At 44.4% G+C, this 26,864-nt stretch overlaps 1 protein-coding gene across 42 annotated transcripts in view; it reads left to right on the top strand.

Annotated features, from left to right (window-relative positions):
* CELF2 (CUGBP Elav-like family member 2) overlaps positions 1–26,864 on the top strand; it is a 500,204-nt gene that overhangs the window by 397,387 nt on the left and 75,953 nt on the right. For all 42 annotated transcript variants that reach the window (XM_070501030.1, XM_070501053.1, XM_070501051.1 and 39 more), the window contains one exon: positions 22,811–22,859. In XM_070501030.1, coding sequence (XP_070357131.1) covers positions 22,811–22,859 — 49 coding nt within the window. The remainder of the gene's footprint in view (positions 1–22,810; positions 22,860–26,864) is intronic.

Here is a 26,864-nt window from a genome sequence, read left to right as displayed (position 1 = left end):
TGGCTTTGATTAGGTAAAATGAAAAGCTAGTTCCTTTAAAACTAGGGCCCACTCAATACAAGGAAGTCTATGGGAGGAAATTAATGAGGGGTCCTTAGTGGTGAAAAGTTGGAAACGACTGAGCTACGCAGCCCAGCTAGCACAGGGTTAAAACAGGGAGCAGCTACACCCTTTTTTGGTAAGAGAACTCAGTGGGAGAGCCTCACTGTTTTGTTTTGCAAACTACGTGGTCTCAACTACATACTTAATTGGTAGGACTGTGGTGAAGACTTAGGAGAGCATGCAGGCAGGTGACCTGGCACACGTGCCTGGCCAGATTTGTAAAATTGCCCTTTGTCATTGTTTAAGGAATATGGGTATCTCATTGTTAACATGTTGAGGGCACGGTCAGATGGCATGATGGTAAAATGAAGTAATAGGTAGATTTCAGAGATAATCATTTCTCTGTGATATTTCAAGAGGAAATGGAGAATATGAAGTTCACTTTATATAGACCTCAGTCCCAAGAGGTTGATAAGATTTCAAAAGAAGATGGTGGAGAAAAAGATTTCATGAATTTGATTAAAGGTCTAGGTGGAATTGCAGAGGAAGGGCTTATGACAGTCAAATGGAAGGGAGAGAAGTTTGAAATACAGCTGGAAAATTGTCCCTGTTCTGTCTTTAGAGTATGTGGTCTCCATGAGAATCCATCACCTGAAAATATTACTGTTGGACAGAAGTTGAATCTTTCGCCCGTGAACTTGACACAGCTCGGGAAACTCTGTCCTTGACAGTTCAGGAGACCCTATCCAGTAGAAGTGGGCTGGCCAGTTCACAGCTTCAAGCTCTAGGCCACAAAAAGGTCTATGAGGTGGGTAGGTATGGAGAGAGTGCTCCTGGGAGCCCCAAGTTTCTTCCCCACCCACTGAGACGTGGAGAGTGGCTGAGCTGGGGGAAGGGGAGACCAGGATCAGAGGGAGTCCCAGAACCCCCTGCTGGGCTAGATCTGGTCGGCTTGAGTGCAGGGGAAGCAGACTTGCCTCTAGGAGTGAGGGAGGCAGGGGTAGAAGCTTCAGGTGCCCTTTGCTTGCTTTAGCCCTAGACTGTCATTGTACACACGTGCTCAGGAAGTCTCATTAGTGATATGACATAAGCTATTAAAGTTGTTGTGATAATAAAGCAATATTCAGGACCTTATCCTTACTGTTCTCACTACCCTCAAGCCACTGAAATGAAAGGATAAATAATAAACAGTACCTGCGGGAGACTGCAGAAAGGGACACCGTGACAAATGTTCTCTTGTATACACTTCATCGTTCCTGACTGTCATTACTTCCCATCAACACTCAAAACGCACATTCGCACTGTCGTCCCCTCCTCCACCAGCACTTCAGAATGCTTCAAAGTCCTTCCTTTCTTCACCTGCCAAACGAAGTGGTTGGACTAAAGGATTCTTAGAGCCCTTTCCAACCTTGCGAAAGTGTATTTGCCTTCCATGCATTGCCCACAGTAATGTCCTAGTGAATTAAAAACTTTGTCTATGTAGGTGGGCAGGTAGATAGGTATGACTTGACTTGCTTCAGTTATTGGATAATAACTTTGTATAGACAAATCTGGACCACTCAAGGTTTGACTGTCCACTCCAAGGTTCTCTGTGCCTCTGCTTCCCTCTCCCCTCTGGTTGAGAACCAACAGGGAGCTTAACACTCTTTAATTTTTCCACCGGGGAAGAGAGAAAGGAAAGAGAAGATGACGAACTCAAGTTCGTCTAATTCCTTGCCTACAGCCTTCGTTTGACAAGTCAAGGTGCTTAACCTAATGAGGTTTCAGGATTATTGGTGGATTTCCTTTATCTGTTTGATTCCTGTCCCCAGTTAACATGGATAAGTGAGTCTCCTGTGTTTGTCGATGGCTTTATGGTGTTGTTTATTTGTTATCCCTTCTAAAAATATTTCAGGTGATGTATTGATAGCATTCACCTTGTTGTACCGAGGACACCAAGGCGCCAGAAGATTAAATTAACTTCCTGACCTCCCTTCAACAAGCAGTGACAGAACTAGAATTAGAAGTCGCTGTTGCTAAAGCTTTTAGCTGGGCCTCCTGACGGGGGATTTCGGCCTGAGGTTCACATTTTAGGGAGCGGGGAGTGTGACTCAGGAGGCCATCACAGCACTACAATAAATTCACTAGAAAAGTGACCACTGTTTATTGATTGCCCACGTCTCAGGCTCCCTATGGAGGATCTAGGACTATGCTACTTGGAATTGTCACAACAACCCACAAGGCACCGGTCAGGTAGCCCCATTTACCGATGAGGAAGCTGAAACACAAGAGTGACCTGTCCGGGGTTACACAGCTGGTAACTGTGGGTTGACAGACAGTCGGGTTCAAACCAGCATCTCTGGCCTCTGATGCCTGGGGACTTTCCAGGCTGCTGTTCATGGGCGGAGGCTTGTAGGCCAGGCCCTGTCGGTCCCCACTGAGGAGACCTCCAGCAGGAAGTGTGCTCAATTTCATGGCTTCATTGATAAGCTCAGAATGACACCGTTCACTCCCTTTGGAGCTGTCCTAAAGCGAGTCTAAATCCTTGACTCTTCCACTACTACAACTAGCAGTGTCGCATGGTGAGCTCCTCCAAGGGGCGGAGCATCGTGCCCTGGCGCTTTGCCTGGTAGACCTACCTAGAAGTCAGCCAGGCACCCCACCCTCCCCAACGAGTCAGTCCTGATGCCGAAGGAGCATGGATTACCGTGGTTTGCAGCTTTGCCCAATGTGAAACCATGCTCTCTTACACAGGCAGAGGTCCCTGAAAACATTGGGTGGGCGAGGCAAGGTATTTGCCTGTAACTTGGGTAGGAGGTTACTAACACCAGGCTTTCTGAGAGGGAGCTGCAGATCAAAGGCAGTCATTACTGTGAGAGGAACTGCTTTGCACAAATGATTATAAATGCAACACCTTTCTTCAGAGGAGTGTAGCTTTACCAACATCCTCTCATTAACATTCATCTTATTAGGGTGGTTTTCTTTATCTGCATCCACAGGCTTTCCGTCCCAATCCGCAATCTGCATTCTAATGTCCTGTCTCCATCCAGCTGGCCTCCCCCCTCCATCTCTCGGCTCTGCATCCATCTGTGGGGGAAGGGCCGAGTGGGGGCTGGGGCTCATCTCTGCAGATTAAGTATAAACCCTATTACTTGCTACCTGAAGCATCAAGCAATAGGACCGACAGCGGGCTGTGGCCGTGCACTAAGGTTGGGAAAGAACTGCAAGTCCCAGCCCACCCTTTGTCATCACACCCTGCTGGGTGTGATGGAAGGATTGGACTCTCTCCAGAAACAAGGACAATAAGAAACGTGCAGTGAACCCCATGGCAGGATTGTGCATGGTCCCCACAGCAGTCCCGCTGAACTGCGACTGTTGCTCTCTTGGCCACGGCCAAGTCGAGGGCCCAGAGGGGATCTTTTCCTTGAGTCCAGGGAGTCAGGTGTTCCTTCTCCCTCTGTTGCCATCCAGCCACTGCTCTGTGCTCCCCCTTTGTCAAGAGGCAAGTTAGGATCAAAGGCTGAAGTATTGACTAAGATATTAGGGTAAGTTCTGTGGTTAATTCTGTGTAGCCATCAAGTTGTGATGTCTGTGTTGACATGAACGTGGATAAGTGGATGTACTGTGGAGGCCTACACTTCCGTCACCTCTGCCGTCGTCCTGGTTGTGGGAGCAGGAGCTAGGATGCTGTATGACAACTGGTGAATGGGGTTAAGCTAGGAATTCTGTGATCTCTAGGCCACCACTTCCTACATGACTGTCCTCCATCAGGAACGGGAAAGACCAAGTAAGAGCAAAGAACAGGTTCCCTGGAAGTTCATTTGCCCTCTGGAAGGTTAAACTGAGTGACTGAGGCTCTGTAGGGTATACTTCAGGCAGTGAAATTCCACACTTTAAGTACTTGCCCACACATACACTGCATCGTAATTCTTCAGAAGACCATATATTCAAATACATACCAGGAAACTGTGCCAGATATTGGTGCTAAGCGGTATATGGGGTCCAGTGTACAGTTGACGAACTGTCAACAAATCATGGATTGGGAAATAGAAAACTAATGGCTGTCGATACATATATATGATCTCTGGGTATAAAGTCAGCACAGTAGTTGTAGGACTCCAGAAGAAGTATGTTTCTAGCAAATTTTGGTTCTATAAACCTTTTGTCTACATGACTGATATTTTTCAATGGCTTTTAGAAGTTAGGTAATTTTAACCAAATAACAATAAATGTTCAATTAATAAAAATAATAGTCATAGTTCACATTTATTGAGTGCTGTCTTGTCTTGGGCACTGTGCCAAGGGCTTTCTATACACCTGAGCTCATGTAAATAATAAAATACAAGGCAAATAATCAAAGACTGAGAAATCATTTGTTTTCCCGGTCTGGTTGCCTTCTTGATTAGAAGTCTGTCGTTTTAAACCCAAAAGAGTTAAAGTAGCTATGACTGTTAGAGAAAATTTCTCTGACAAATCAGTGAGGATCTCTTCCGGCTGGTGATGGACCTGCCTGCAGGTGGATGCAGGTGTGATGTGAAAGACAGTGGTCGGCTGATTGAGGGTTACTTACTGACATCCTCATCCATTGCTAATAACTGTTTGATGACTTACAAATATTTGTAAGCTATCATTTAAATAGGAGGAGAAGCTTTAGCCTAAATTTTGGTGAGTTCTAATATTTCTTCTGCAGCTCAGGGAGGCATTAACTATTATGACAACTCCCCAAAACATTCACGGGTACCATTGAATCATTTCTTGGAGAATGCCAATTCTTAAGTTACCTAAATTACTTCTGCATCAGAGTTGCCCAGATGTAAAACCCCTGGAGGTCATTAGCAAAAACTAAATATCATCAATAAGGAAAATGAAAGCAAGAGTCACAAGTCTAGGCTATTCTGTGGCTCATTTCAGTAGATTTCTGTTTACTTGAATGTTGCTCTCTGGATCAGCCGATGAAGAGAGGGCATGTGGAGGAAAATAAACCAGATCTCATCATAGATCACAGACTAGAGAAGCTAAAAGTGCTTTTAGAAACAATGCTGTCCAACCTTCTTACTTTAAAGATGAGGAAACTGAAGCCCAGAAAGGTTAGGTAACATGCTGAAGGTCACACAGCCCCTTCGTGGTGGAGGTGGAACAGCTACTCATGTCTCCTAACTCTCAGCCTGTTGCTCATTTCAGCACTTCATGCCCCCACAATTTCTCTGCAGGATTATGCCAAACACATCCTTTTAAAGAATCAGAAATTCAGCCCAAATTACCGGTCTGTCCATGGCATTACACTCTATGATATGAGGCAACTGGACATGGTGATTCCTTTACTCGTTTCTACTTCTGAGAGAGACCCAGAGAGATAATAATAATATTCTCCCTGGCCATTTACCTAAAATGATATATGAGCTAGACGAGTTTATAAAGAATGGATGAAGAAAAAGGAAAGTCCTTAATATTTAAATCCATTTGCGTCTACAACTAGGGCAGTGATTCACAACTCCGGCTGCACAGTAGACTCACCCGGGCAGCTCTTGAAACTACGTATGCCCAGGCCACACCTCAGGCAAATTAAATGAGAATCTCTCTGGATGGGAGCCTGGCATCAGTGTTTTTAAAGCTCCCCGAGTGATTCCAGTGTTGAGCCAAGTTTGAGAACCACTGTTGGGAGAATGAATCTTCATCAATCCCAAGGGTTAGGTGCTGGTGATTAACTGGGTTCCTTCTATCACTGTTCATTGGGATGCATGGGGGTACTCTTATCTGCTGATTATCTTCCCATGAGTACAGCATAGCCTTGCTACTCAGAGTGCGGTCCATGGACCAACAGCGTTGGCATCATCTGGGAATGTGTTAGAAATGCTGAGTCTCAGGCGTCACCCCAGTTCTGCATTGAAACTAGATCCCTGGGTGACGCGTATGCCTAGGAAAGCTTGAGAAGTGCAGTTCCATGAGAACAGGCTGACCAGTGCTGTTATCCTGGGAATTGATCACAGTTCACTTTAAGACAGCTCTGAGTGTATGTGCATGCAACCACAGAATGGCTGTGTACCCTCATCTAAGTGCCAAAGAGAGCAGAGCTCCTCTGTGGGCTGAAGGTACGCTGGGGTGACCTGACCCTCTGGGACAGGTCAAGAAGGAGGTAAAGAGGGAAATGGGCCTATGAGGAGGTCTTTTGTTTTCCAGCATCCTTGTATGGGCAACTGTATTTTTCCATCCCATCAAGACTCTAAGACCTGCTGGAAAAGGTCACATGAATGAGACTTACGCAGAATTAATGCATCCCAATCTGTAAGAGGATAAGTAGAGTTGGTGCTATTTTAAGCCCAGTTTTTGTGGCCAGAATAAGCTAATTCTAAAGCAGAGGAACAATTTTCTGCCACAAAGAGTCAATCTGTAATACTCGGCAGCCCGGTCCCACCTTGCGGAAACCATAGGCGTGTAGAGTCCCTGCTGTTTCATCATTCGTGGACTTAAAATTCCTTCCCAGGAAAGCAAAGCACTTATTATCCTGTTTCTCTTGATAGCCGCAGCTTGAGAGACTTTTGCTGACAAAGACCATTTACCCACCACATGAATGCTGGGATAGAATGTGCTATCTCCTAATAAGGGATGCTGTATGTGTGTATGTTTCTGCAATTTGAGAGGCTTAAAAGGAATGTCATCTGCCCCCAGGAGTTGTAAGATTTCCCCTCAAGTGGGTTCTTGTTTTCCATCCCTACTTCTTGTGGATCTGGACATGTTTTTCACATTTTGGGTTAATCCTAATCACTTGGAGCACAGCAGACATCCTAGGTAGCGGTCCATAAGCACGGGGTCATTGGTTGCCCTAAAACTAAAACTTCCCCTGGCCAGCATTTGCCTGAGTCACAGCTGTTGCTTATCAGACCCGCATGAACTGTAGCTCATTGACCAAATAAGAAGCAGAAAGAGAACAGAGGAAGTGGAGGCGAAGTGGGGCAGGACAAGAGGTGGTGTGTGCCCAGAGAACGAACAAGTTTGGGGTGCAGTACCTGCTGATGGTGTGTTAGACCTGAACAGAAAAGGGATCCAGAAGGAGTACATCGAGTGGACGAGCAAAACAACCCAGCTTCCTCTGGAAGTGACACCAACACTTGGTGGTTTATTTTGCTCATCACAACCAAATGGCCAACTCTTGAGGGAAAAAATCCAATCCAGGGATACGTTCCATGCTCACCTTCCTCTACCTGTTTCTATATTTCAGTGTCTTATTTGAGCTGAATTAATAGATTTGGGGTTAAAAAGTAGCTTCTGCTGCTTCTAATTCTGCATTTTTGGAGATCCATACACCTTGTTTCCTCATCAGTGTTCACTGTGCCTCTGCGTCACATGGGTTGAGTCCCCTCCCGCTTGGTCTCGGAAAGAATCAGAAGTCAGTCACAGGGCAGCAGGATCCAGTGGTCACAATCAGCACGTCAGGTCATTAGAGACAATGAGCTCTAGACTCTCAAGCCAGGTGACCAACCGTGAAATCTTATTCCATGGAAAGGAGGGAAGACGATACTAAGGATGCGTCAGTCCTGGGGGCGATCTGTGGTCACACCTCCAAAGAGTGGCTTTGAGGATGTTGGCTAAGTAGAAGTAAGCGTGCTGATTTTAAGGACACGCCCATGTTGTATTTCTGTATAATTTGCTTCACAGGCAATAGCCACTCACGTTCATGGATGGGAAAAGGAAAATGGAAGACGACTTTGTATTCCAGTCAGGGAGGTCATGGGACGCGGGTCTCAAAGGCAGCTGTGCCCAGTGCCTGGTTCCCAGAATCGCATCCCAAAGTTTTGTGTGAGCCCTGACTTTCAGTCTCTTTGACAGCATTTGGTTGGACAGACATTAGAGTTTGCATTCTTTGGGGATGTTCATAGGCATTTTGTCTTGACTCTCTTCTCTGAACATGATATGCTCTTCAAGTTTTATGGTAATGCCAATATGAAATATTTCCAGTGGTAACTTCAAGAGAAAATTTAACTTAGACTTTAATAAAATTCTAAGTAATGGAAAAATAAATACACCAGCTGGCTAGGCCAAACATTGATTTAGGAAAGAGAAGCTTGGATCTGGCTTAAAGCTTGGAACATTGAAGAAACTGGATTAGAGCAAAGCTGAGTGTGGAAGAGAATGTGTAAAGATATCTCAAGTTATGTGCATTCCCAAGGCCTTCATTACACAATGAAGAGAAATTATTTACAACATACTTTCCCTCAATAAAAAGGAATTTAATGTTTTTCATAAGGTTAGCAGCAAAGAACCATGCCTTAAACATAAATGTGCCCTGAGGTTCTGTTTTCACCCCTTTATTCTCACACTGCATGACTTCCTTACGTCTCTGTCATTCCTTCTCATGGCTTCCTCTACCTCCCATACACTACTGACTTCCAAATCTTGATCTTGAAATCAGACTTTTCTGCGAAGCCCCAAACCTAGATATCCAATCCTGTTATTGGAAAGTTCCATCCAAATGGTCCAGAGGAAATTCCAATACTAAAGTCATCTTGCCACACAAACTAGGCCCTCTTCATGTATGACCTGCCTGAGTGGATGGGTGGTCCCACCGAGACAAAAAGCTGAAACCATCCTCGACTTCTCCTCTGCCTGTACCTCCCCTTTACCCCCCTTTCTAATCAGTGAGGGCATCCTGTGTTCTACCTTTGCAGCATCTCTAGAAGTCTGCCCTCTTTGTCAGCTGGAATTTATCAGTTGTCATCACAGCCAATAAAAGCACAGAAGAGATAAGGGGATTTTTGAAGTTATCCCTGTAGTAACTGTACTCGGTAGTCCTCCAGATGCTTTCTTGAGTGGGAGGGGTTGGGTGGAATTATAGTCCCTGGGAATTACACATTACCCTCACACACCATGGGAGTGTGTGAACACTGTTGTGTTGTGTCTTATGGCAGTAACAAATGGACTAACAGCTGAGTCTAAAGGGTGAGATCCAAACTCCGTACTGTGTCCCTTCCTTTCCCTTCCGCTTCCACAGTACTCTTGCTCACACACTGTATTCCAGCCATAGGACACTACATAAGTGCTGCCTTATGCTTCTAGAAAGGTAAAATTGAATATTCCTCCATTGTAATCCAGGTAGCATGTGCTGAAACTCATCCTGTCACCTGCTGTATTTTATTCCCCCTGAATGTTTACCTCTTTGTCTCTCTCATATTGAGCTCCAGATTCCTTGCGAGGAGGGAACATTCTCAGACCGCAGCATAATGCCTCACACCATAGGTGCTGCTCAACAGACGTTTGTTAAATAAATGAACTCTTAAGGATAGCTTTTATTCGTAGATACTCTCTTGATATAAAACCATCTCAAGAGTTCTTCACACACTGGTGAGCAGCGGTGGGAAGATGGTCTCAGTACTCTGATTCCCCATCTCAATCCTTTTGGTGAGGTTGGCCCCTACTCCACAAACTAGAAGCACAAGGTGAGATGTGGACTGACGCCATGTGGCGAGTTTTCTGATACCATCCTGGCTTCAAATCTGAGTTACTGAGGCTTAAAGAGGTCAAGGGGCTTGACTGTAGGCACTTGCAATTGGCAAAACCAAGATTCAAACCCAGACCTTATGATTCTAACTGTGATGTTCTTTCCAGTATAAAACAAACATAAAGTAGCCAAAGTTTCCCGAGGCCTCATTCAGCACAGAGAAGTAAGAAACCATTCAAGTAGAAGGTTTGCCATTGCAGATCAAGAGCTGGTCAATGAAGGTTCTTCCTTTATTTGCTTAATATAAAATATTCCTATTCTCATATATCCCCTTTCTGAGTTTACCTTTGCCATTTAAATTTTGGTTACATGCCATATATTTAAAGGCCTAAGCCTTGAATTTGGTCTTTAGAAGACTGAGGTTCAGAATGAGGGTATTTATAGAACAATTGAGCCATCATAATTTCCCTAAGCTCTGCCAACAAGTAATTTCCAAAGTTGGTAAACGATCTCACACGTTAGAGTGGAAGGTGGAAATCAGAATGAGAAATTAAACTCAAACTCTGAAAGAATTAGCAGCCCTGAAGGGGAGAGCTGCATTTGGCAAAGTAGCAGCCAAAGTTTAGTGCTACTGCAGAAGATGAGATGAATAAATATAGCTGCTAAAAACACTATCAGATGTCTTGCTCAGATGTTTAATGGATCTACATTTTAAACATGGGTACTATGAAATAGCCCTTCAGGCACTTTTGCAAACTTGCCGTCTATTTTTAGTAGGGCGTAATTTTTTTTCAGCCAGCCTCATATGTTTAAAAAAAGAGAGATTCTTCATCATTTTTGCTTAAACATGATTACGAAAGGAAAATTGCACTAGTTATCTGCTTTCATTCACTTACTCAGTACAAATCCCAAAGGCCATGGAGGTAGTTAAATAAATAAATGGAAAAGGACTACGGAGGGAGGGTGTTTATTTGTCTGTTGTAAATGAAGTTGTCATTCCTAAGCCAATCAAAGCATGCATTTTTTATGAGAGGTTGCAACTTGCAGAGAATGGAAATGTTAGACACCAGTTAATAAACGTGGCTGGCGAAGCAACTCAAGCAGCTCAGGACTCGGAATTGAAGCTATCGAAAGATCGTCAGAATATGAAATTCAGTGGTGCTTTCCTGTTGATTTGATGAAATGCCTATAGCCTGTCAGAAGGTTCAAGATAAAATACGGTTGGCTTAAATTTTCCAAGGTAGTTTTGAACCAGAGGTTTTAGAGATTTGCTTGTTAGAGGGGTATTCTTGTGGTAGCTTTAGTTTGCCTTAAAGTTGAAAGGAAACTAGAGATTACTGGATACGGCATCACTCATCTTAACAGAGCACCGAAGCTGCTAAGAGGGGATGAAGTGTGCCTTGTCCTGCACACGAAATACCTATCAATTCCACAGTTGCTTCAGAAGGTAGTATTGGTTCACATGATCAAGTTAATGTTTAATTTCACTCATACGACTTGTAAATATTGTAGGCGAATTACTGGAAAGCTCTCCAAATCTCTCAAAGGAGATAACTTACATGAGTTGAACTTTTGGGGCTTTTTATGAGCCGTCTCAAAAGAAGATATTGCAGCTCCACTGCTATGCAATATACGAGTTTACACCATATGAAATTGTCACTATTCAACCATTTTTAATCTCCATAAATGGCAGTTTCACATGGTTCAATCTAATAACTTGACATATGGGTGTTTCTGTATAAGAGATATACAATGGTTATGTTGACAAAGGAAATAGTGTGTTTATGTGCATGAGGAGGGTCGTTATGCCTTTTGGTGGATGAGCATGTGGCAGAAGTTCCAGTAAGAGGGAACTGTCCAATTTGACTAGAATCGAAGAGAAATGTGGAACGATCATGAGACATAACCTTGAAAAGGTAATTTGGGCTGAAAGCATGGAATTCTTTGAAAGACAGGCCAAGGAGCTGGAATTTATTTGGCAGATAATTGAAAGTTTTCGAGCAGGGAAGAGAAATTATTGGACTTGAATTTTCAACGGATTAAAAAGGCAGTGGGATATAAGGTGGTTTGGGAGGCAAGAACCAGAAGTGGTGAGGAGGCCATTGAAGGGATCTGAGCAAGCAGGAATGAAGAGCTAATGAGGGTAGCAGCGGTGGAAATAGAAAGGACCATAAGAAGAAAAGATATATTTAACAGAGATAGATCTAAACTGAGAATTCCAAGGGGAAGAGAAGTAAGCAAATGAGGGCCCAGCCAGAGTGTTCTGTGAGAGGTCTGGGGAGGCAGACCCAGCCGCTGCTCCCACCCAAGAGATGATGCTTCGTAAGCAGCCGTCTCAGTCCAGCACTAAAATTTTCCAGTGAGTGATGGAAGTTCAAGTCCAATCTGGGCAAGTTTCACTGTGCAAAGGGTATTTCCTATGGGGATGAGGCAGGGGTGTGGTTGAAAGACTCTGAGTAGAGATCATTCCTGGAAGCAGTACCAGGGATTATCAGTAACCCAGTGATGCTCTGGGAAGAAGGCGGAGAGGGCCAGGGGAGGAGGTCAGCTCACCGTTTGGCTAGGACTCCAAACTGGATACTCAGCGAGTAAACAGCCCCTGTGGACCCAGGTAGCAGGGCTGGTTTAACAAAATGGGCTTCCCCACACAGAGTGGAGCTTTGCAGGCTGTGCTGTGCCATCCACTCCCCAGCATGCACAGCTTGGTTCATCCCAATTCACTGGGTGTTGAGAACTGGGTAAGGACAACTGGCATGGAGAATGAGCCACCAGGAGCCTGGCAGACTGGGTGCTCCTTTATTCCAGGGCTGTGTGAGAACAGGGCCAAAGGTGGTCATTGCGAGCGGAGACTAATGTCAAAAGGACCATTTGTTTTTAAACCAGGCTCATTTATCTTAAAATAGGAGATTATCCTAAATTTGTGGCCCATAGAATCATAGTATTGGAAATGTAAATGAACCGCCAGGTCGTTAAACCACTCCTGCATGGCCAGGTCAGGCATTATGATTTCAGCGTGTATTTTGCAGGGCTTACTTAGGCGGCGTGTCTAATTTAGCATCTGGGTAACATCTGGAAGAATGACTCTTAGAGCATCCATCATCGATTTTGGAAGACAGCTCCACAATCAAAAAGAAATCATGGTTAGCAAGGATATCTCTCTATTCCCACTTAGTGATAAGGGCAAATTATTACCTTTCTCTTAATTTTGGCTCATCAATCAGTAGTGATTGTGATCTTCCAGCTGTCACATAAAATCCTCGTGTGGTCTTCTGCTGTGCTTGGAGCTGTCATAATATTGCCTCCGCAGCTCTATAATTCCACAAGCCTTTTCTTACATTGAGTCTTTCCATTTATCTCCATTTCCAAAATTGTTTTATACCCTCCAGTTTTTTGTCATTAAAACATATACGCCTAAACAGAGGATTCTAGACAAACCTAGGTACCATTTTTCAGTTTTAACTAGTTTTTGCTTTGCTTTCACCCAGTCTTTTGGGGAGCTCAACTGACTGGCTGAATTGTTTATTATATCCCCAAGACATAGTGATGGAGAGGGAAGAAATGAAATGTTATCAAAGAAATTGCTTTCTCTTCATAATAACATTGCCCAGCACAATAACAATACCTTCTACTGAAATAACAGCTAATTAGGCACCAGATCTGACTGGAGGGTTGAAAAGCACCATAGATTTACCTCTCTAAGTAATATCCTCTAATAATCCCAAGAAAAATTAAACTCAGAAAGGATTAACATTCTTATTGAATAGCAATGCTTCTAAAAGCATGACGCTCGTGCTTTGTCGTAACAATTATTTTTCATTCATGTTCTATGCCTCCTCTTTTGAGCCTATTCATTTTTCTTCTAATTTTAAGAATAAATAAAGCAAAATGGAAGTTCGTGTTGTTATTTAGTATGAAAACACAGAACCTAATCATCGCTAATGAGTGTAATAAATGCCAGACCATAACTCCTCTTGTTTGTATGTGTTTTATATACAGAAGTTAACATAGGCTGAGTAACGAGGATGCCACGTTACACATGGGGTTGTGGAATGGTGTTTGACAGACGATTAGAGTCATCTGTCAGAAATGATGACTTAATCATCATAGCAGACTCCAAATTCCCTTATAGAATTCCACCCAGAGTAATCTCATTTTCCTGCAATATTTTATTTTATTTTTTGCCAGGACTAAATGGCTACATTGCCTGTTTTTCCCCCTCTAGTATATACCACACGATTGTAACAGGGATGTGAACACGTCGTGTCCTTATAGCTGAGAAAGATTCCTTGGAGCTGATGAGCCAAAGCAGATGTATAATTCTGGGTTCTGTAGTTGTTTCTCCTTCCCTGGATTCTTAGTATATATGAAAAAGCTGAGAGTTGAGCAGTATAACTGTGTACTTCCCAGGTGACCAGGGAAGTCTGCTGGATATTCTCTTAACTTTCTAACAGGACCCTTACCTCTTTCCTTCAAGGAAACTCATGCTCTGTAATACAATAGCGATAACTTTCTTGAGCACTTATGGTGCCTTCAGTGTTTTAAGCACATCACCTGTATCCATGGCTATTAGGAAGAAATAGTCATTTATTTCCACTATGGTTTTTTTCCCCTGGCTGTGATTTGCCACAGGAAGAGAAAGGATAACTTATGTTCCTTCTTTGTTATCACGCTCAAATCCCCTTTTTTTCCTTGGCTTGGATAACTTTCATAAAAATATCTGTCAGCAAATATTGGTTGAAAGTGTTCTATGCACCTAGTATGTTAACTCAATTAATGGCGATGCACAAAAACGCAGTTCGGGATAGTACCATGACTAACGCGTAGATGACCCACACACTGCTTCCAACAAAGAATTCGCGTCTTCAGAGGGCAACTCTGCACTCAGTTTTCTCCACAATTTCCAAAGCAGTATTCAAGTAAACAGACATTGCACAATCGAATCATTGCACAAATACCCAGGCCTATCCAATAAGTGGTTCATACTTTGACTCATTCTATAGATTCCAGTGTACTTCTTTGCACTAACAGGTTGTGAAGAAACCACAAAATGTAAGCTCAGTTAATTTCAGTGATTCAAAAATACTACTTTCTTCTCACAGAATAATTGATAGTTGATCTTGCTCATCACCAATTTGCTTCTCATTAGCTTAGGTAGAGAAGATTTCAGATAGCTTGTCCCATGAAACAAAGCTCAGGGTCTAGTTCCATTTTGTGTGTCTTATTGAGAAGAGCCAGAAGGGATCGTAGAAGAACGAGCATTGCCTCTCTGGATTGGAACATACCGTTCCTTCACGGTCAAATGGCACATGGATTGGGCTGTAGTTTCCTACCATGGCTATAAGGCTGTGGGGTTTTTTTTCTTTCAATCACTACAGCCTTTTAAGTTTTCTTTCCTGCCTTTTTCATGGAGAAAACTCAGACAATAGTTTTTGTTCTGAGGCTAATTTAAAATATTTTATATGTGCATGTGAAATGCCTACATACTTAGGCATGTACACATGAATACTGCACACATTCATATCTGAGTTTCTAATTGGACAGAAACCTAGAGATTGAGATGGTCTTTGTGTCTAGTATGGAAGAGGAAAATTTTGGTGATTTTATAGGTTCTTAGAAACCTGAAACTCATGCAGCACAACTATCTGAATATATGCTAGGGCAGTATGGAGGAGTAGAGGTGCTTATACTCCGGCCTCAGTCCCGAGTTTGAATCCCTTCTCCACTTCTAACGTGCTATATGGCTTGGCCCAGTTATTTAATCTCTCTCTCCAGTTGGTTCCTCATAGATACCTATCTCGGGGTTGTTGTGATAATTATCACAGTTAACACATATAAAGAGCCTACAACAATGCTTGGCACAGGAAAATTGAGAGCAAAGGGACGATTTCCTCCGTTTTCACAAAAATTGCCTAAATGCTCCACTTTACTTAACAGGTATAGCTATTTTTGTCTGCATTCTTACGGAGGTGTTATTCTATTAAAGATATCTTAGCAGGTTTACCATCCTGTTACCATAAAAAAAAACATGAGAGAAATTCAAAATTTCTTGTTCAATACTGATAAGTCAACATTCCTCAGGCTACCTTTGTTTCCTCCCAGTGTCCTCTGTGCACAGAATAATATAACAGTGACTCAAATGGCAAAATTCCCTTCCTAGAGAGATAAGCCAGCCTATCTAGCTTTGGAGGCTCCTTCCTGTCGTAGAAGAACCCTTAACAATATTGACACTTTCATTTGACGGGATGATTTGTCTCCAGTTGGTGGCAGTTCTGGTGAAACTTCTTTTTGCCATTTATAAAACTTTCGAGAAAAATTCAGAAGGTCTACGTGCTTTTGGTATTTCATAGTCTACTGTACAGCAAGACATACAGTATTCTGCCTGAATCATTTGCATTGTCGTGAAAGAAAAATTCCAGTTTGTCTCTACGTGGCTGGAATCCTGTAATTTTCTCATTTGGCCCATAGGTCTTTGGTGAATTCACTTCTTTCCCTCCCTTCTTTTTCTCCCTTTAAATATTTTATGGGCAGTAAGCTTATAATATGGGCCATCACGGCTGCTCTCTCAAGGGGTCACGATAGGTTTAATAATGAGATGCATAACAGTGACTCTGTAAAACCCATTTCAGGTTAGGAATGGCATGTTTTATTGAATCTTGTGTTAAAGGTGGTTAACTCATCAGTTGGTGATGGCTGGGGTTAAACACGGCTCAACACAAGTTCTCCTCTGTGTGCGAAAGCAGCCGTATCACCGTCCCCTCAATCACGTCCTTCCCCCAGGTTCCTCCCCCCAGGTCCTCCTTCCAGGCCCGGCTTGTGTTAACGTTGGCTATTTAAACTCAGAATTGTATTCGTCACAGGCCTCAGGCGGAAAGGTTTGGGGGAATCACAGCCGACTTGGTCTGTAATGGGAACTCGAGAGAGTGTGGTTAGTGAATGCTGCTGCTCTGTGGCCCAGCCTCATCTCTGTCCCTGTGACACGATAGGACTCGTAATGGAGGCAGTGACAGCTGTTGCCTGGGTTATGTACAGCTCCCTATGGTGCAGTTACCCCCATAGACTTTGGGTAATGGCTTTGCTCCAAATTCATATCCTCATTTTCATTTTCATGAGCCACAGCTGGGCTCTTCTGTGACGAATCGAAGGTCAACATATTCAGGAATGAGGAGCGACAGGTCCTATCAGAGATCTGCCATTCTGAAGACCAGGCATTGGAAAACCCGGTTCTGGGGCCCTATGTGTCTACCGAGGGAGAAGCAGAGGGAGGGCCAAAGGCCTCTGCCTCATTAGGAGGGAGGATAAGGGGTAGAGGCTTTATTCTGGAACGTTGGCGTGCTCCAGCACTGACAGCTTCCCACAAGACTGGAGGCATGGATGGCAGCTCTGCCTGTGTCAGAGAGGAGGAGCCTGCGTATTATGAAAACCTGGTCGGCCCCTGAAGAAATGGCACCTCAGTGAGCTGTGATCACGGGACCCTCCTCTGAACAGGCTCCACCTTCTGTGTGTGATGCATTGCTTAATACGCAGATGGAACTGCAATTAAACAACGGATTTCTGAGAAACAGAAGGGAGGGAGGGGGGGAGTTCTTACAGTTTCCCCTTTTGTTAGGTTTCATTTGTTTTTAAACAAGTAGGACTAAATGGAGACCAAGAAGTTAACCAGTACCTTAATGCGTAGCTTGAAGCGAAAAGTTGGTCTGCAATAAAAACGAAAAAGAAATTCATGTGCAGTCATAGAGATCTTCAAGGAAATGGATTTAGAAGGCTTTCTCCATAAAAATGTGAACTTGATGAAATACATTAAGTCACATTTACTCCCATGGACCAGGATGTATTTCCAAAGTGATTGATCTTGCTATGTCCCTGGAACCAGCACTCTGCCAACAGGGAGCCTGGTTTAAGACAACTGGAGTTTGCTCCAAGGACAGCTGCCTTGAACACAGTCAGGGACGCACTGCTACCATTTCACCTGGCCTCAGGAAAACTACCCTGTGAATGTCACAGGCTGGGGTTCATGAAATTCCTGGACTTCTCCAACAGTATAGACAGATCCTGACAGTACAGGCCACTGAAGGTTTTTGCGGACACATCTAATCCTGTATCGTCCTGGAGACTCAGCTTCAGTTTAATTAATGCATGTCTCTTAGGGGACTTCTTGTAAAAATTCTTGCCGATCATGTGCTCACTCGCCATAGACAGGAGGAAGGACTAGCCTTAATCCTGACCCTGAGATTCCCTTACAACTGGTGAGACATTAGAAGATTGGAAGAGGGACTGCGTAATTCTTTGGCTCTTCCTCTGGCCACTTGCTGTCAACTGGGATCCCCAAGTGCAGAGCACAGCAGGGAGCTCCAACTCCTGTCCCATTCAACTCTGGCAGTGGAGACAGCTAGCTTCCCCAGTTGCGACAGCAGCAGTGTTGAGAAGCAACAGCTCTCACACAGGTTTCATCTTGAGTGTTTGAGGAAGGTGGCAAGGGTGTGGTCACTGGCTGCCAATCCTAGTTCCTAGGACAGTTTTAATGCAGGGTTGAGTAGACTTGCATTGATTTCTTCCTACTTGAAATTGTTCGATCCATGAATATATCCCTTACTGTGAGTCTTGTTGTGTTTAGGTATTTTGTATTTGGTGAATGATCTTGTAGACTTCTCTTGCTTGCCTCTGTTGGTTAGAATGTCATAGCATCATTCTTTAGTAACAACATAACCTATTTTCTCTTACTCCTTGCCTTCGAGTATCTCGTTCCTTCCCTGAAATCTTCACTCATGTCATGACTAGCATTAAGATTCCTTCAAGATTGGACTCCAACATGGCTTCAGCTGAGAACCTTCTCCAGGTTGCCCTTCTTTCATCCATGCTAGTATCTCTCCTCTGAGTTCCCACCCTGCACACGTCGTCCTATGGGAGATGCTTGTCTGTCTCTACCACTATATTACAAGCTCCATCACGACGAGAACTCTTTTCCATCTATCCGTGTATCCACGGCACCTACCAGAGTGGCTGGTAAAGGCAGAAATAAGTGAATGAATGAGTAGTCCTAGGAGTCATACTGGGTCAAATCTTTGAAAACATTTCCTGTTATAGGCAAAGAATCCCGCTGTTACAACTTGAAACTTTAAACTAGAACATTTGCTCCTTAAGAATAACTTCCCTCCTCCACTCGACAAATCTCCCAAAATTCTTGGAATCATGAGATTTTGAGGAAGTGAAACAACACTGTGAGAACCACTCCTCCAAACCGTTTTTTGTCTTCCTTGACATTTACATCCTGTATCTGATCAGAAATTTGTAACTCAAATGAACTGCTCACAATAATGAGCCATTCCTAATACAGCGCTGATTGAACACCTCTCTCCAAGAAGGTCACAGTGCTCTACATACGTTTTCTTAATTGTCTTCAGAGGACCACCCATTCGGAACTCACCAGGATAGGTGATCCAGATCTCTGTGAAGTTGACCTTCTGATCAACTGACCTTCTTTCCCACCTCTGGGCCCAAAAGAAAGTTCAAGTCTGCAGTGGCAATGGCTGCTTTATTACAACCCTGTGTCATTCCTGAGCCTTCTGGATAGTCTTAGGTCAGAAACTGATCCAGTTCTCTCAGCAGCTGCAAGGAAACCAAGAGTCAAGTCTTAGAGTAATACGCATCATAGATGAAGTGTAATGAGAGTTTAGAGAAGGGAAGATTGCTTTCACCTAAGGGGATGTTGCAGGCGCCTTCAGTGAGGGGAGCCTGCTGCTCTTCATGGTAGTCCCACGTTGGGTGTTTGTTGGAGAAGCAATGTGGTATGGTGGAATTGACACTGGATTAAGAGCAGGGAGCTTAGATTTCTGATCCCAACTCTGCCATCAACCAGCTGTGTGTCCTTAGTGAAACTACTTATTCCCTTCAGACCTAGAAAGGAGAGCATCAGACTAAATGATTCCTGGGGCCCTTCACAGCTTTAGAGTTGAATGAATTTGACCTTGCAGCTCCCAGATTCTCCCTGCAGACCTCCACGCCCTTCACAGATAGAACCGAACGCTCATGCACTCTGCGCTCCTTTTCTCATGTCGGTCACATTTCTTCATCCTTCTATGTGCACGTCAACCACCATGATGGATCGTAAGCTCCCTGCAAGCAAGAGTCATATCCATTTCCTTTCTTTGTCCCATACATGATGTAGGCACACTTATCTCCTCTCTCCTAGACCTTTAATCTGTGCATCTCATCTGAGTCTTTTCAGCATATTAACCTGTTCAAGTCTTTCTACCTGGAAAAGAAAGACTCCTCCACCCCATCTTCCTTTAAGCTTCCTATCTTCCCCCGTTTTCAGCTAGTTGTCTTGAAATAGTTGTCTACATTTAGCATACCCTCTGTTATCTTTCCTGTTACTTCCCCACTCCCTACAAACTGGCATTCTGGCCCCCACCACCCTACAGAAACTACTTTTGATAAATTCCGTAAAGGTTTTTTTTTTTTGCTGAGAAAGATTCATCCTGAGCTAACATCTGTTGCCAGTCTTCTTCTATTTTTCATGTGAGCCACCATCACAGCATGCCCACTGATAGAGGAGCAGTGTAGGTCTGTGCCCAGGAACTGAACCTGGCCCACCAAAGTGGAGTGCACCGAACTTAACCACTAGGCTACAGGGCCAGGCCCCCTAAAGAATATTTTATTGCCAAATCCAAAAGGATGCTCGAGCATTTTCACTGTGGGGCCTGGCAGCACTTGCTCTGACTACCATGTTCTTCTTGAAGCTCTCGCCACGTGGTTCTTGTGCAACAGTTGCTCCTGCTGCTCTGACTGCCCTTCCCTCTGTCCCTCTTAGGCTCCTCTTTCTGATATTCTCCATGGTCTGTCCCTGGCTCTTGTCTCTCTTCAATACGTGTTCTCTCTCTGTGCGGTTTCATCCATGGCTGTGGCCTCTGCTGCCACCTCCCAGAGCAATCTTTAGAGCTTGAGACATGCATTCCCAACTCCTCTCTACATCCGCAGTCACAGCAAATGTGGCACATCCAGACCTGCTCTCATCCGTCTCCCCCAAAACTACTTTATTACATTTTCCCTATTTGGGCGATGTTCCCACAGTATGTCTAGTGGTCTCAGGCTGGGCTTCTTTCTCCTGCTCATCCCCACATCCAGCCAGTTGCCTCTTTATACCTTCAGTTTCACATGGATGTTTGCAGTGGCCTCTTAACCATTCTCCCTGCCTCCTCCACCTCTCCTCTATAATCCATCCTCCACTGTAGCCAAAAATGACTTTCCTAGAATACAAGTTTCATGTCGTTGCCTTTGCTGCTTAAATCTCCCACACCTGACCATTGGCTTTTAGACAACCTTTCAGTGCCCTGGCGCACAAGATCCTCTGAGAGCTGGACACCCACGATCTTCGTGGCCTCTCCTCGTGTGCTTCCCCACAGACACTTTGGACCCCTTGCCAGGAGGAACTACACTCTTTCTCACCACTGTGTTTGTGTGGGATATTCCATTGGTTTCAAACGCCATCCCCTCTTCCTCTGCCAGCAAGCCCAACTTGGCCTTGAGGCCTCGAATCAGATATCACCTTTGCTGCAAAGCAGTCGCTTACCTCGCCGGGCAGAATGAAGTTCCTGCTCCCCTGGGCTCCCACAACGCCTCGTTCCTGTGTCTCCACAGCACTGACCGTATTGCTGGGGGCTGTTTACATGTCAGGCTTCCCCACCACATAGTGAGCCCCCAAAACCTCTTCACTTGGCCTTCATTCCCCAGTTCTTGGTCTCGAGCCTGGGACACAGGAGGCACTTCATACGTGTTTGCTGAATGAGTGGATGCAGGCGTGTTGGAAGGATAGCTTACTCAAGGACTTGGTCCATCTTCCTCAAACATTTATTATTATTTTTTTTTTTTGTCATTCTCTCCCTTACCTATAGGATAGAGGCCACACTCCTTAGCCCAATTCAGGGTTCCCACAGTTTAGTTCTGCCTGCTTTTTAGGTATATGTTCCAGTCTTTTCTGAAAAGACTGGTCTACTTACTGACCCCTAAACCGTCTATTCTCATTCTAGTCTCTCCTCCACAAATGGAACATATTAATCAATGGAGTGGAAATACGAGTAGACACCACATCTCAGGGCCTATGTTCTACGTGTAGGAGCATCTTGCCTTTTAGTATAAACGAAGCAGCTCTGAATTGTTTAGCCTCTTGGCCCCTGATAGTACTCGCTGTTTCCTCTTCCTCTCGTGTTTTGAAGACCCTGGCAAGCGTCTCATGTACCTGGTCCTGACTGCCGGATAATCGTTCCCCATCATTGAAGCGCCAGAGCCAAGTACCATTCCCCTTTCATTTAAATGAGATAAAACCCAGAGCTGTGGCTTGCAAGTGCTGGAAGTCCACTGGGGAAATTAAAGGTTCAGAGAGAACGGGACCCATTATAATAAAAGCATGTGTGCAGCCAGTGATTCCTTCTACCCTGTGGCTTCTGTGTTCCTTGGGGTGAGATGAAACATGAAGCAAGCGGACCTTTGAAAGTAGTCTGAGGAATTTAGTTTAATTGGAAATGCTGGTAGCATTCTGCACGTGGAGAAAACTGCGCATCATGCACATGGAGTGATCCGCGTTGTGTAAAGAGCTGTAGAGAACCCGGTTCTGCCATATTTGGGATCTTGGCTCCACTTTGTCTCGGGTTCTTTCTGCTCCTCCATATGTGCTGAACGTGATTGGAAGGTCCCTCGCTCCCCCTATTCCTTTGTGCTTTGTGCTTAATCAAAACTATGTAATGGTGCCTAAATCAATCAACTGCTAGATCTTCAGATTACCCGTAACTATGAGACCTAAGAAAAAGCCATGCAGCAGACATAGAATGGCCAGAAGAAAAACGAAGATAAGCTGCGTGTAAATTTGTAATAACATGAAATAACAACAGCTATTTTTTCCCTACACCCCGTTTACTAAGCACTTTACATGCATTTTCTCATTTAATTCTTACAACCCTATTATGCGGGTGCTATCTCCATTTCACGGATGAGGAAGCTGAAGCTCAGAGAAGTTAAGACACTTGCCCAAGATCACACAGCTATATGGAAAGGCAGAACCAGAACTACCTATAAGATAAAGACAGAAACTAGACTCAGTGGCAGAACCAGGGTTCAAATTCAAGTGCAACTGCAAAGCCCAAGCTTTTAAATACTGCATCCCGGCGCCCCATGACTTAAAAGGATTCTATTCCTGAACATTAAACGCAGGCTTGCATTTTAATGTGGTTACTTTTAACTGGGAGTGGTCCTGTTGTTATTGATGTGCCCTGGTAAGAATATCAGGACTCGAGTTTAACAGTATGGGATTTCTGAGACTGTACGGTTGTTCAATCTGCCTTTACTCTCTCACTTTTGTGTTTTTAGATGCATCACCCCATTCAGATGAAACCTGCAGATAGTGAAAAGTCAAACGGTAGGTGGTGACTGACTATCTCATTTCATGTCTGTTTCTTTAAGTTAAGAAGTCAGGTGGGGGAGGGAGGAGCCAGCCCCAGTTGCTTTTTGTCCCTGAATGGCAGAGAGAGCTGCTCCAGGAAACTTGTCGCTGCAGCTGGCACGTTTGGAGAAACTTGAACTTCTTCTCCTGCCTCATTTATCGTCGGTGTAGAGACCTACAGAGATATTATAAGAAATGGTTTTTCGTGTCCCTCTGTTTGGGACTTGCTCTGTGTGGTGACCCTGTGGCCTTTGGCTCTTGTGTATTTCCTCCCACAGAGCAGCACAGGACCCCCATTGGGAAGGAATGACCTTATCCTGTGCAGAGAGGAGCAGGAAGGGGCCACCCACTAAGAATTCGGATTTTTTCTGCTTTGTGTTGGCTCCTCGCTGGCTTGGAGACTGTCTTACAGCACTTTTCTCTAAACTGTACCTGTGCATTTGCATCCAAATTCATTCAGAATTCAGTCTCCTGATTAAATAAACTTACACTTGGTGCAGAAAGATGCATTTGATGAGGTCCCTGAAAGAATTGAGATTTGCCTCTCCAAGAGACGGGAGGGTTGATCGCCACATTTCTCTCTTAAGCTTTTGCTTCCATTTGTACAAACCGTCTGTCCCTGTTTTGTTCTTTGAATTTACTAAAATGTGTGTTAAAGGAATCTTCTAGCGTCGCAGACCTCAGGGCCTCGCTGTCCCACAAGGCTGACATAATCAGCACTGTTTCCTTCCACGGGCACCTCATTAATTAGTAATCAGGGCAGAAGCCATGCACTTGGAGATCTGCATATCTGCGAATGTAAATTATGATTGGGCTCTAAATCTCTCCACAAGGTGTTTTTTTGCTAATTGTAGTGCATCCCATTTTCTGGCTTCTTCACAGCTAGCAAGTTTTGAAGAAAATTCCAGGTCGCCTCACGGTGCTGCTGGCGCTTGATCTGTCTGTTGGGGAGTAGAGTCGGGTACTTTCCCACCATCTTGCAGTCAGCCGCACGCTTTTCTGAGAGCTGAGTCCCTTTTTCCTGCACTGCTTTATCACACACGTGGCATTAGTGTGGGAGGGTCTAAAATCTGCCACTGCTTTGTTGTGGGACCTTGATCAAGTCACATCTCCCTTTATTCACAGTTATTCATTGATGACTGACTGTGCGCCAGGCATGTTGCTGGGGGCTGGGGCAGCAGCAATGAATTTTTAAAAGATGAAGAAGAAAAGACTACAGAAGACACTGCCCCTGACCTCATGGCACTTAGTGACAGACAGTCTGCTGATTGAAGTATCTAAAAGTCACTTAAAGACTGAACTTTAATCTCTTCATTCATAAAACAGAAATAATGGTAATGGCCTGGCGTAGGTTGGCTTTTCTTCCCAAGTCATATAAGCTATTTGTTACAGTGCTTTGCAAGTGACAGAGCACTTCTCTAAAATGTTGATTATTGTCATCACCCAGATTTTTCCCTGGCCTTATAGGGCTCTGCACTGAGAGCTCTACCCACGCAGAAGGCCCTAGACAATTTGCTCCAGAAGTACGTGTTGATAGTCTGTTCTATTCCTCGTGGGAGAGAGGAGAGAGGAATCTTGTCTTTGTGAGATGAATCCTGCCAGTGAAGGTCATCTGGGAGCTTCTGGCCACCAAAAGATGTTCCCCGTCCTTTGGCCCCATAATTCTCCTAAACGGTGTCAGGACAAGGGCCATGGAACAAACATCTGTAGAGAAGGGTTTGTCTTATTTGTGAACCTCAGGTCATAGTTACAAAAACATGACGCATTAGAGAACTGAGTTGGAAATGTTTCACCTGAAATACCCAAATCGTTGAACCATGAAACGATTTCTTCTTTTGCCTTCTCTACTGCACAGGCATGAACCCTGACTTAGAGCATCCTGCCCACAGGATGGCTTCCGGGAGGTCTCAGAAGGCTTCATTGCCCTTGGTGTCTGCTCTGGAGCCTGAGGGTGATACTTGCCTTGCGTCTAGAGCCATGACGACAGAATAAATCTGCCATGGGCGCACCCAATTTGGCATGATCTCAGAAGACAAGCAGGATTGGGCACTGTTTCACTAAGATGAGAGACTACCTAAGAATGCTGTTTTTCAGGAAGCAACATGGAGTGGTGGCAGTTTAAAATTCTTTCGAGGGGCCCAGACTTGACCCCTGGCCCTGACCTGGTTGTGCCCTCGAGCAGGTTCCATAACTGCCCAGCCTCGGGGTCTCCAGCTCTAAGAGGGGGCCTCAGTGGTCATAGTCTGAACACCTCTTGTAAGACCTACCTGATGAAGTTGTTTGAGGAGTACGTAAGTTAACGTCTCTAAAGAGCGTACCCTCTGCTAATATTCGCTCTGCTAAATTATTGGCTTAATTCTGGCGAGCCGAGGCAGCTGAGTTGGTGCATTCTGAACCGCAGAGGCCGGCACTTCCAAAGCATAGATCTGTCCCCAAGAAGGAAAATCCCCCAAACCTTTTCGTTGGGCCAGTTCTCCCTTTGCTTTGTAGATTGACCTTCACTTTCTGAATTTCCAGTAAAGGAAAAAAGGCAAAAGGTGTCAGTGGGCTGAAAGCTGCCTTTAAAGCACTCTTGTTTATGAATGCTCAGATGGAGCCTCACCTTGCATAGACGTGAACAGTTTCAAGGTTCTCCTTGGACTTCACTGAGGAATCAGGGAAATGTATAATTTTTGAAAGCAAGTGATAAGAGCTGCAAGCCTTTTCTGATTTCACATGGCAGTCTTGACAGGTAAGCATAGTTTCCAAGCCTCAAAGAGCACAAAGATTTCTTTGGCTCAGAGGCTCTAAATAGCTCCTGTAGTTGTGAAAGAAATCTAACGAGCTCTAATTGCACTTCTATTGAGTTTGCTGACATTTATGGATAGCACAAAGGACTCATCACAGTTAGACAGTTAACTGTCTTCATCATCACGATGTTCAGATTGCTAAAACTTTGTATTTGCTGAGCAAGAAACGGCTGCTAATCACAGATTAATTAGCAATGGACAAATGGATTCCAGAAAAGCAATCGCTCTTGTAAGCCTTTGTCCACGCAGAGATTCTGACGAAGGGAAGCTCTGTGGAGAGCCCAGAAGTGTTAGCCTGCCCTTACATCTGCCCTGCGCTTTCATATTTTATTGAACTGTCGTCCACAATCTCCATGGCTTCCTATAATTGGCTCTGATTTAAGCTGCAGCCTCTAGCATATTTATGCAAACTTGGAACATTTTACCTCCTGCCCTTGTGCTTCCCCTGTGCCAGGTGTCCAAAAAAAAAAGAAATCCCACTCTGGATTAGCAATAAAATGTTGAGGCCTTTAAAAAGAACACACTGAATGAATACCCAAATTGCAACAGAATCCAACTTTGTTGTTGTTTTCCCATTGCATGTAGTTGAGTACTGGTATGAAGCACATTGACGGGCTGTGGATTTCAGGCACCAGCATAAACTAGCACAAACATAGTTACTCTCTTCCTTTCTGTGTCCCATCCCAGGGCCTGTTTTCCAGCTTTAATCCTCCGTTGCCAGGCAGAAAGAGATACCAGCTGTGCAAGATTGAAAATGAAATGCAGTTGCTGGATGGGAAGTTGGTCTAGCAGGGAGAGATGAGAGAGAAAAGCAGAGAGGTTGCCTTTGGTTCTGTGATGGGGGTCTCAGGGGCTGTGGTCGCTGTTCCCTCATATGTCCTGCTCCTGGTCAAGAGGATTGTTTTTCACTCTGTAGACAAAGCATAAATAAATCCATCCTGCTTTAACCGTCCAACCTCACAAGTTGTCAGGAGTCCTTAAAGCCTCAAATCCAGAAATGCCATTTAAGCCCACTCTTTTCTCAAGGCTGCCTCCGAAACCCGCTGTGTGCATGTGTCAAGTTCAGAGCTCGCAGGAGTCAAGTTAACTAAATATTGTTAGGGGAGGGTGATGACCTGCAAGCTTCCAGTAGAGAGAGGAAGCTCAGGGTGTTCCCATCCAGTCACGTTCCGATTTACTGGAAGATGAAGAA

The sequence above is a fragment of the Equus asinus genome, chromosome 29, assembly GCF_041296235.1.
Source record: "Equus asinus isolate D_3611 breed Donkey chromosome 29, EquAss-T2T_v2, whole genome shotgun sequence".
NCBI lineage: Eukaryota > Metazoa > Chordata > Mammalia > Perissodactyla > Equidae > Equus > Equus asinus.
The sequence above is the reverse complement of the archived record's forward strand: the minus strand, read 5'-3'. Positions and strand labels throughout refer to the sequence as shown.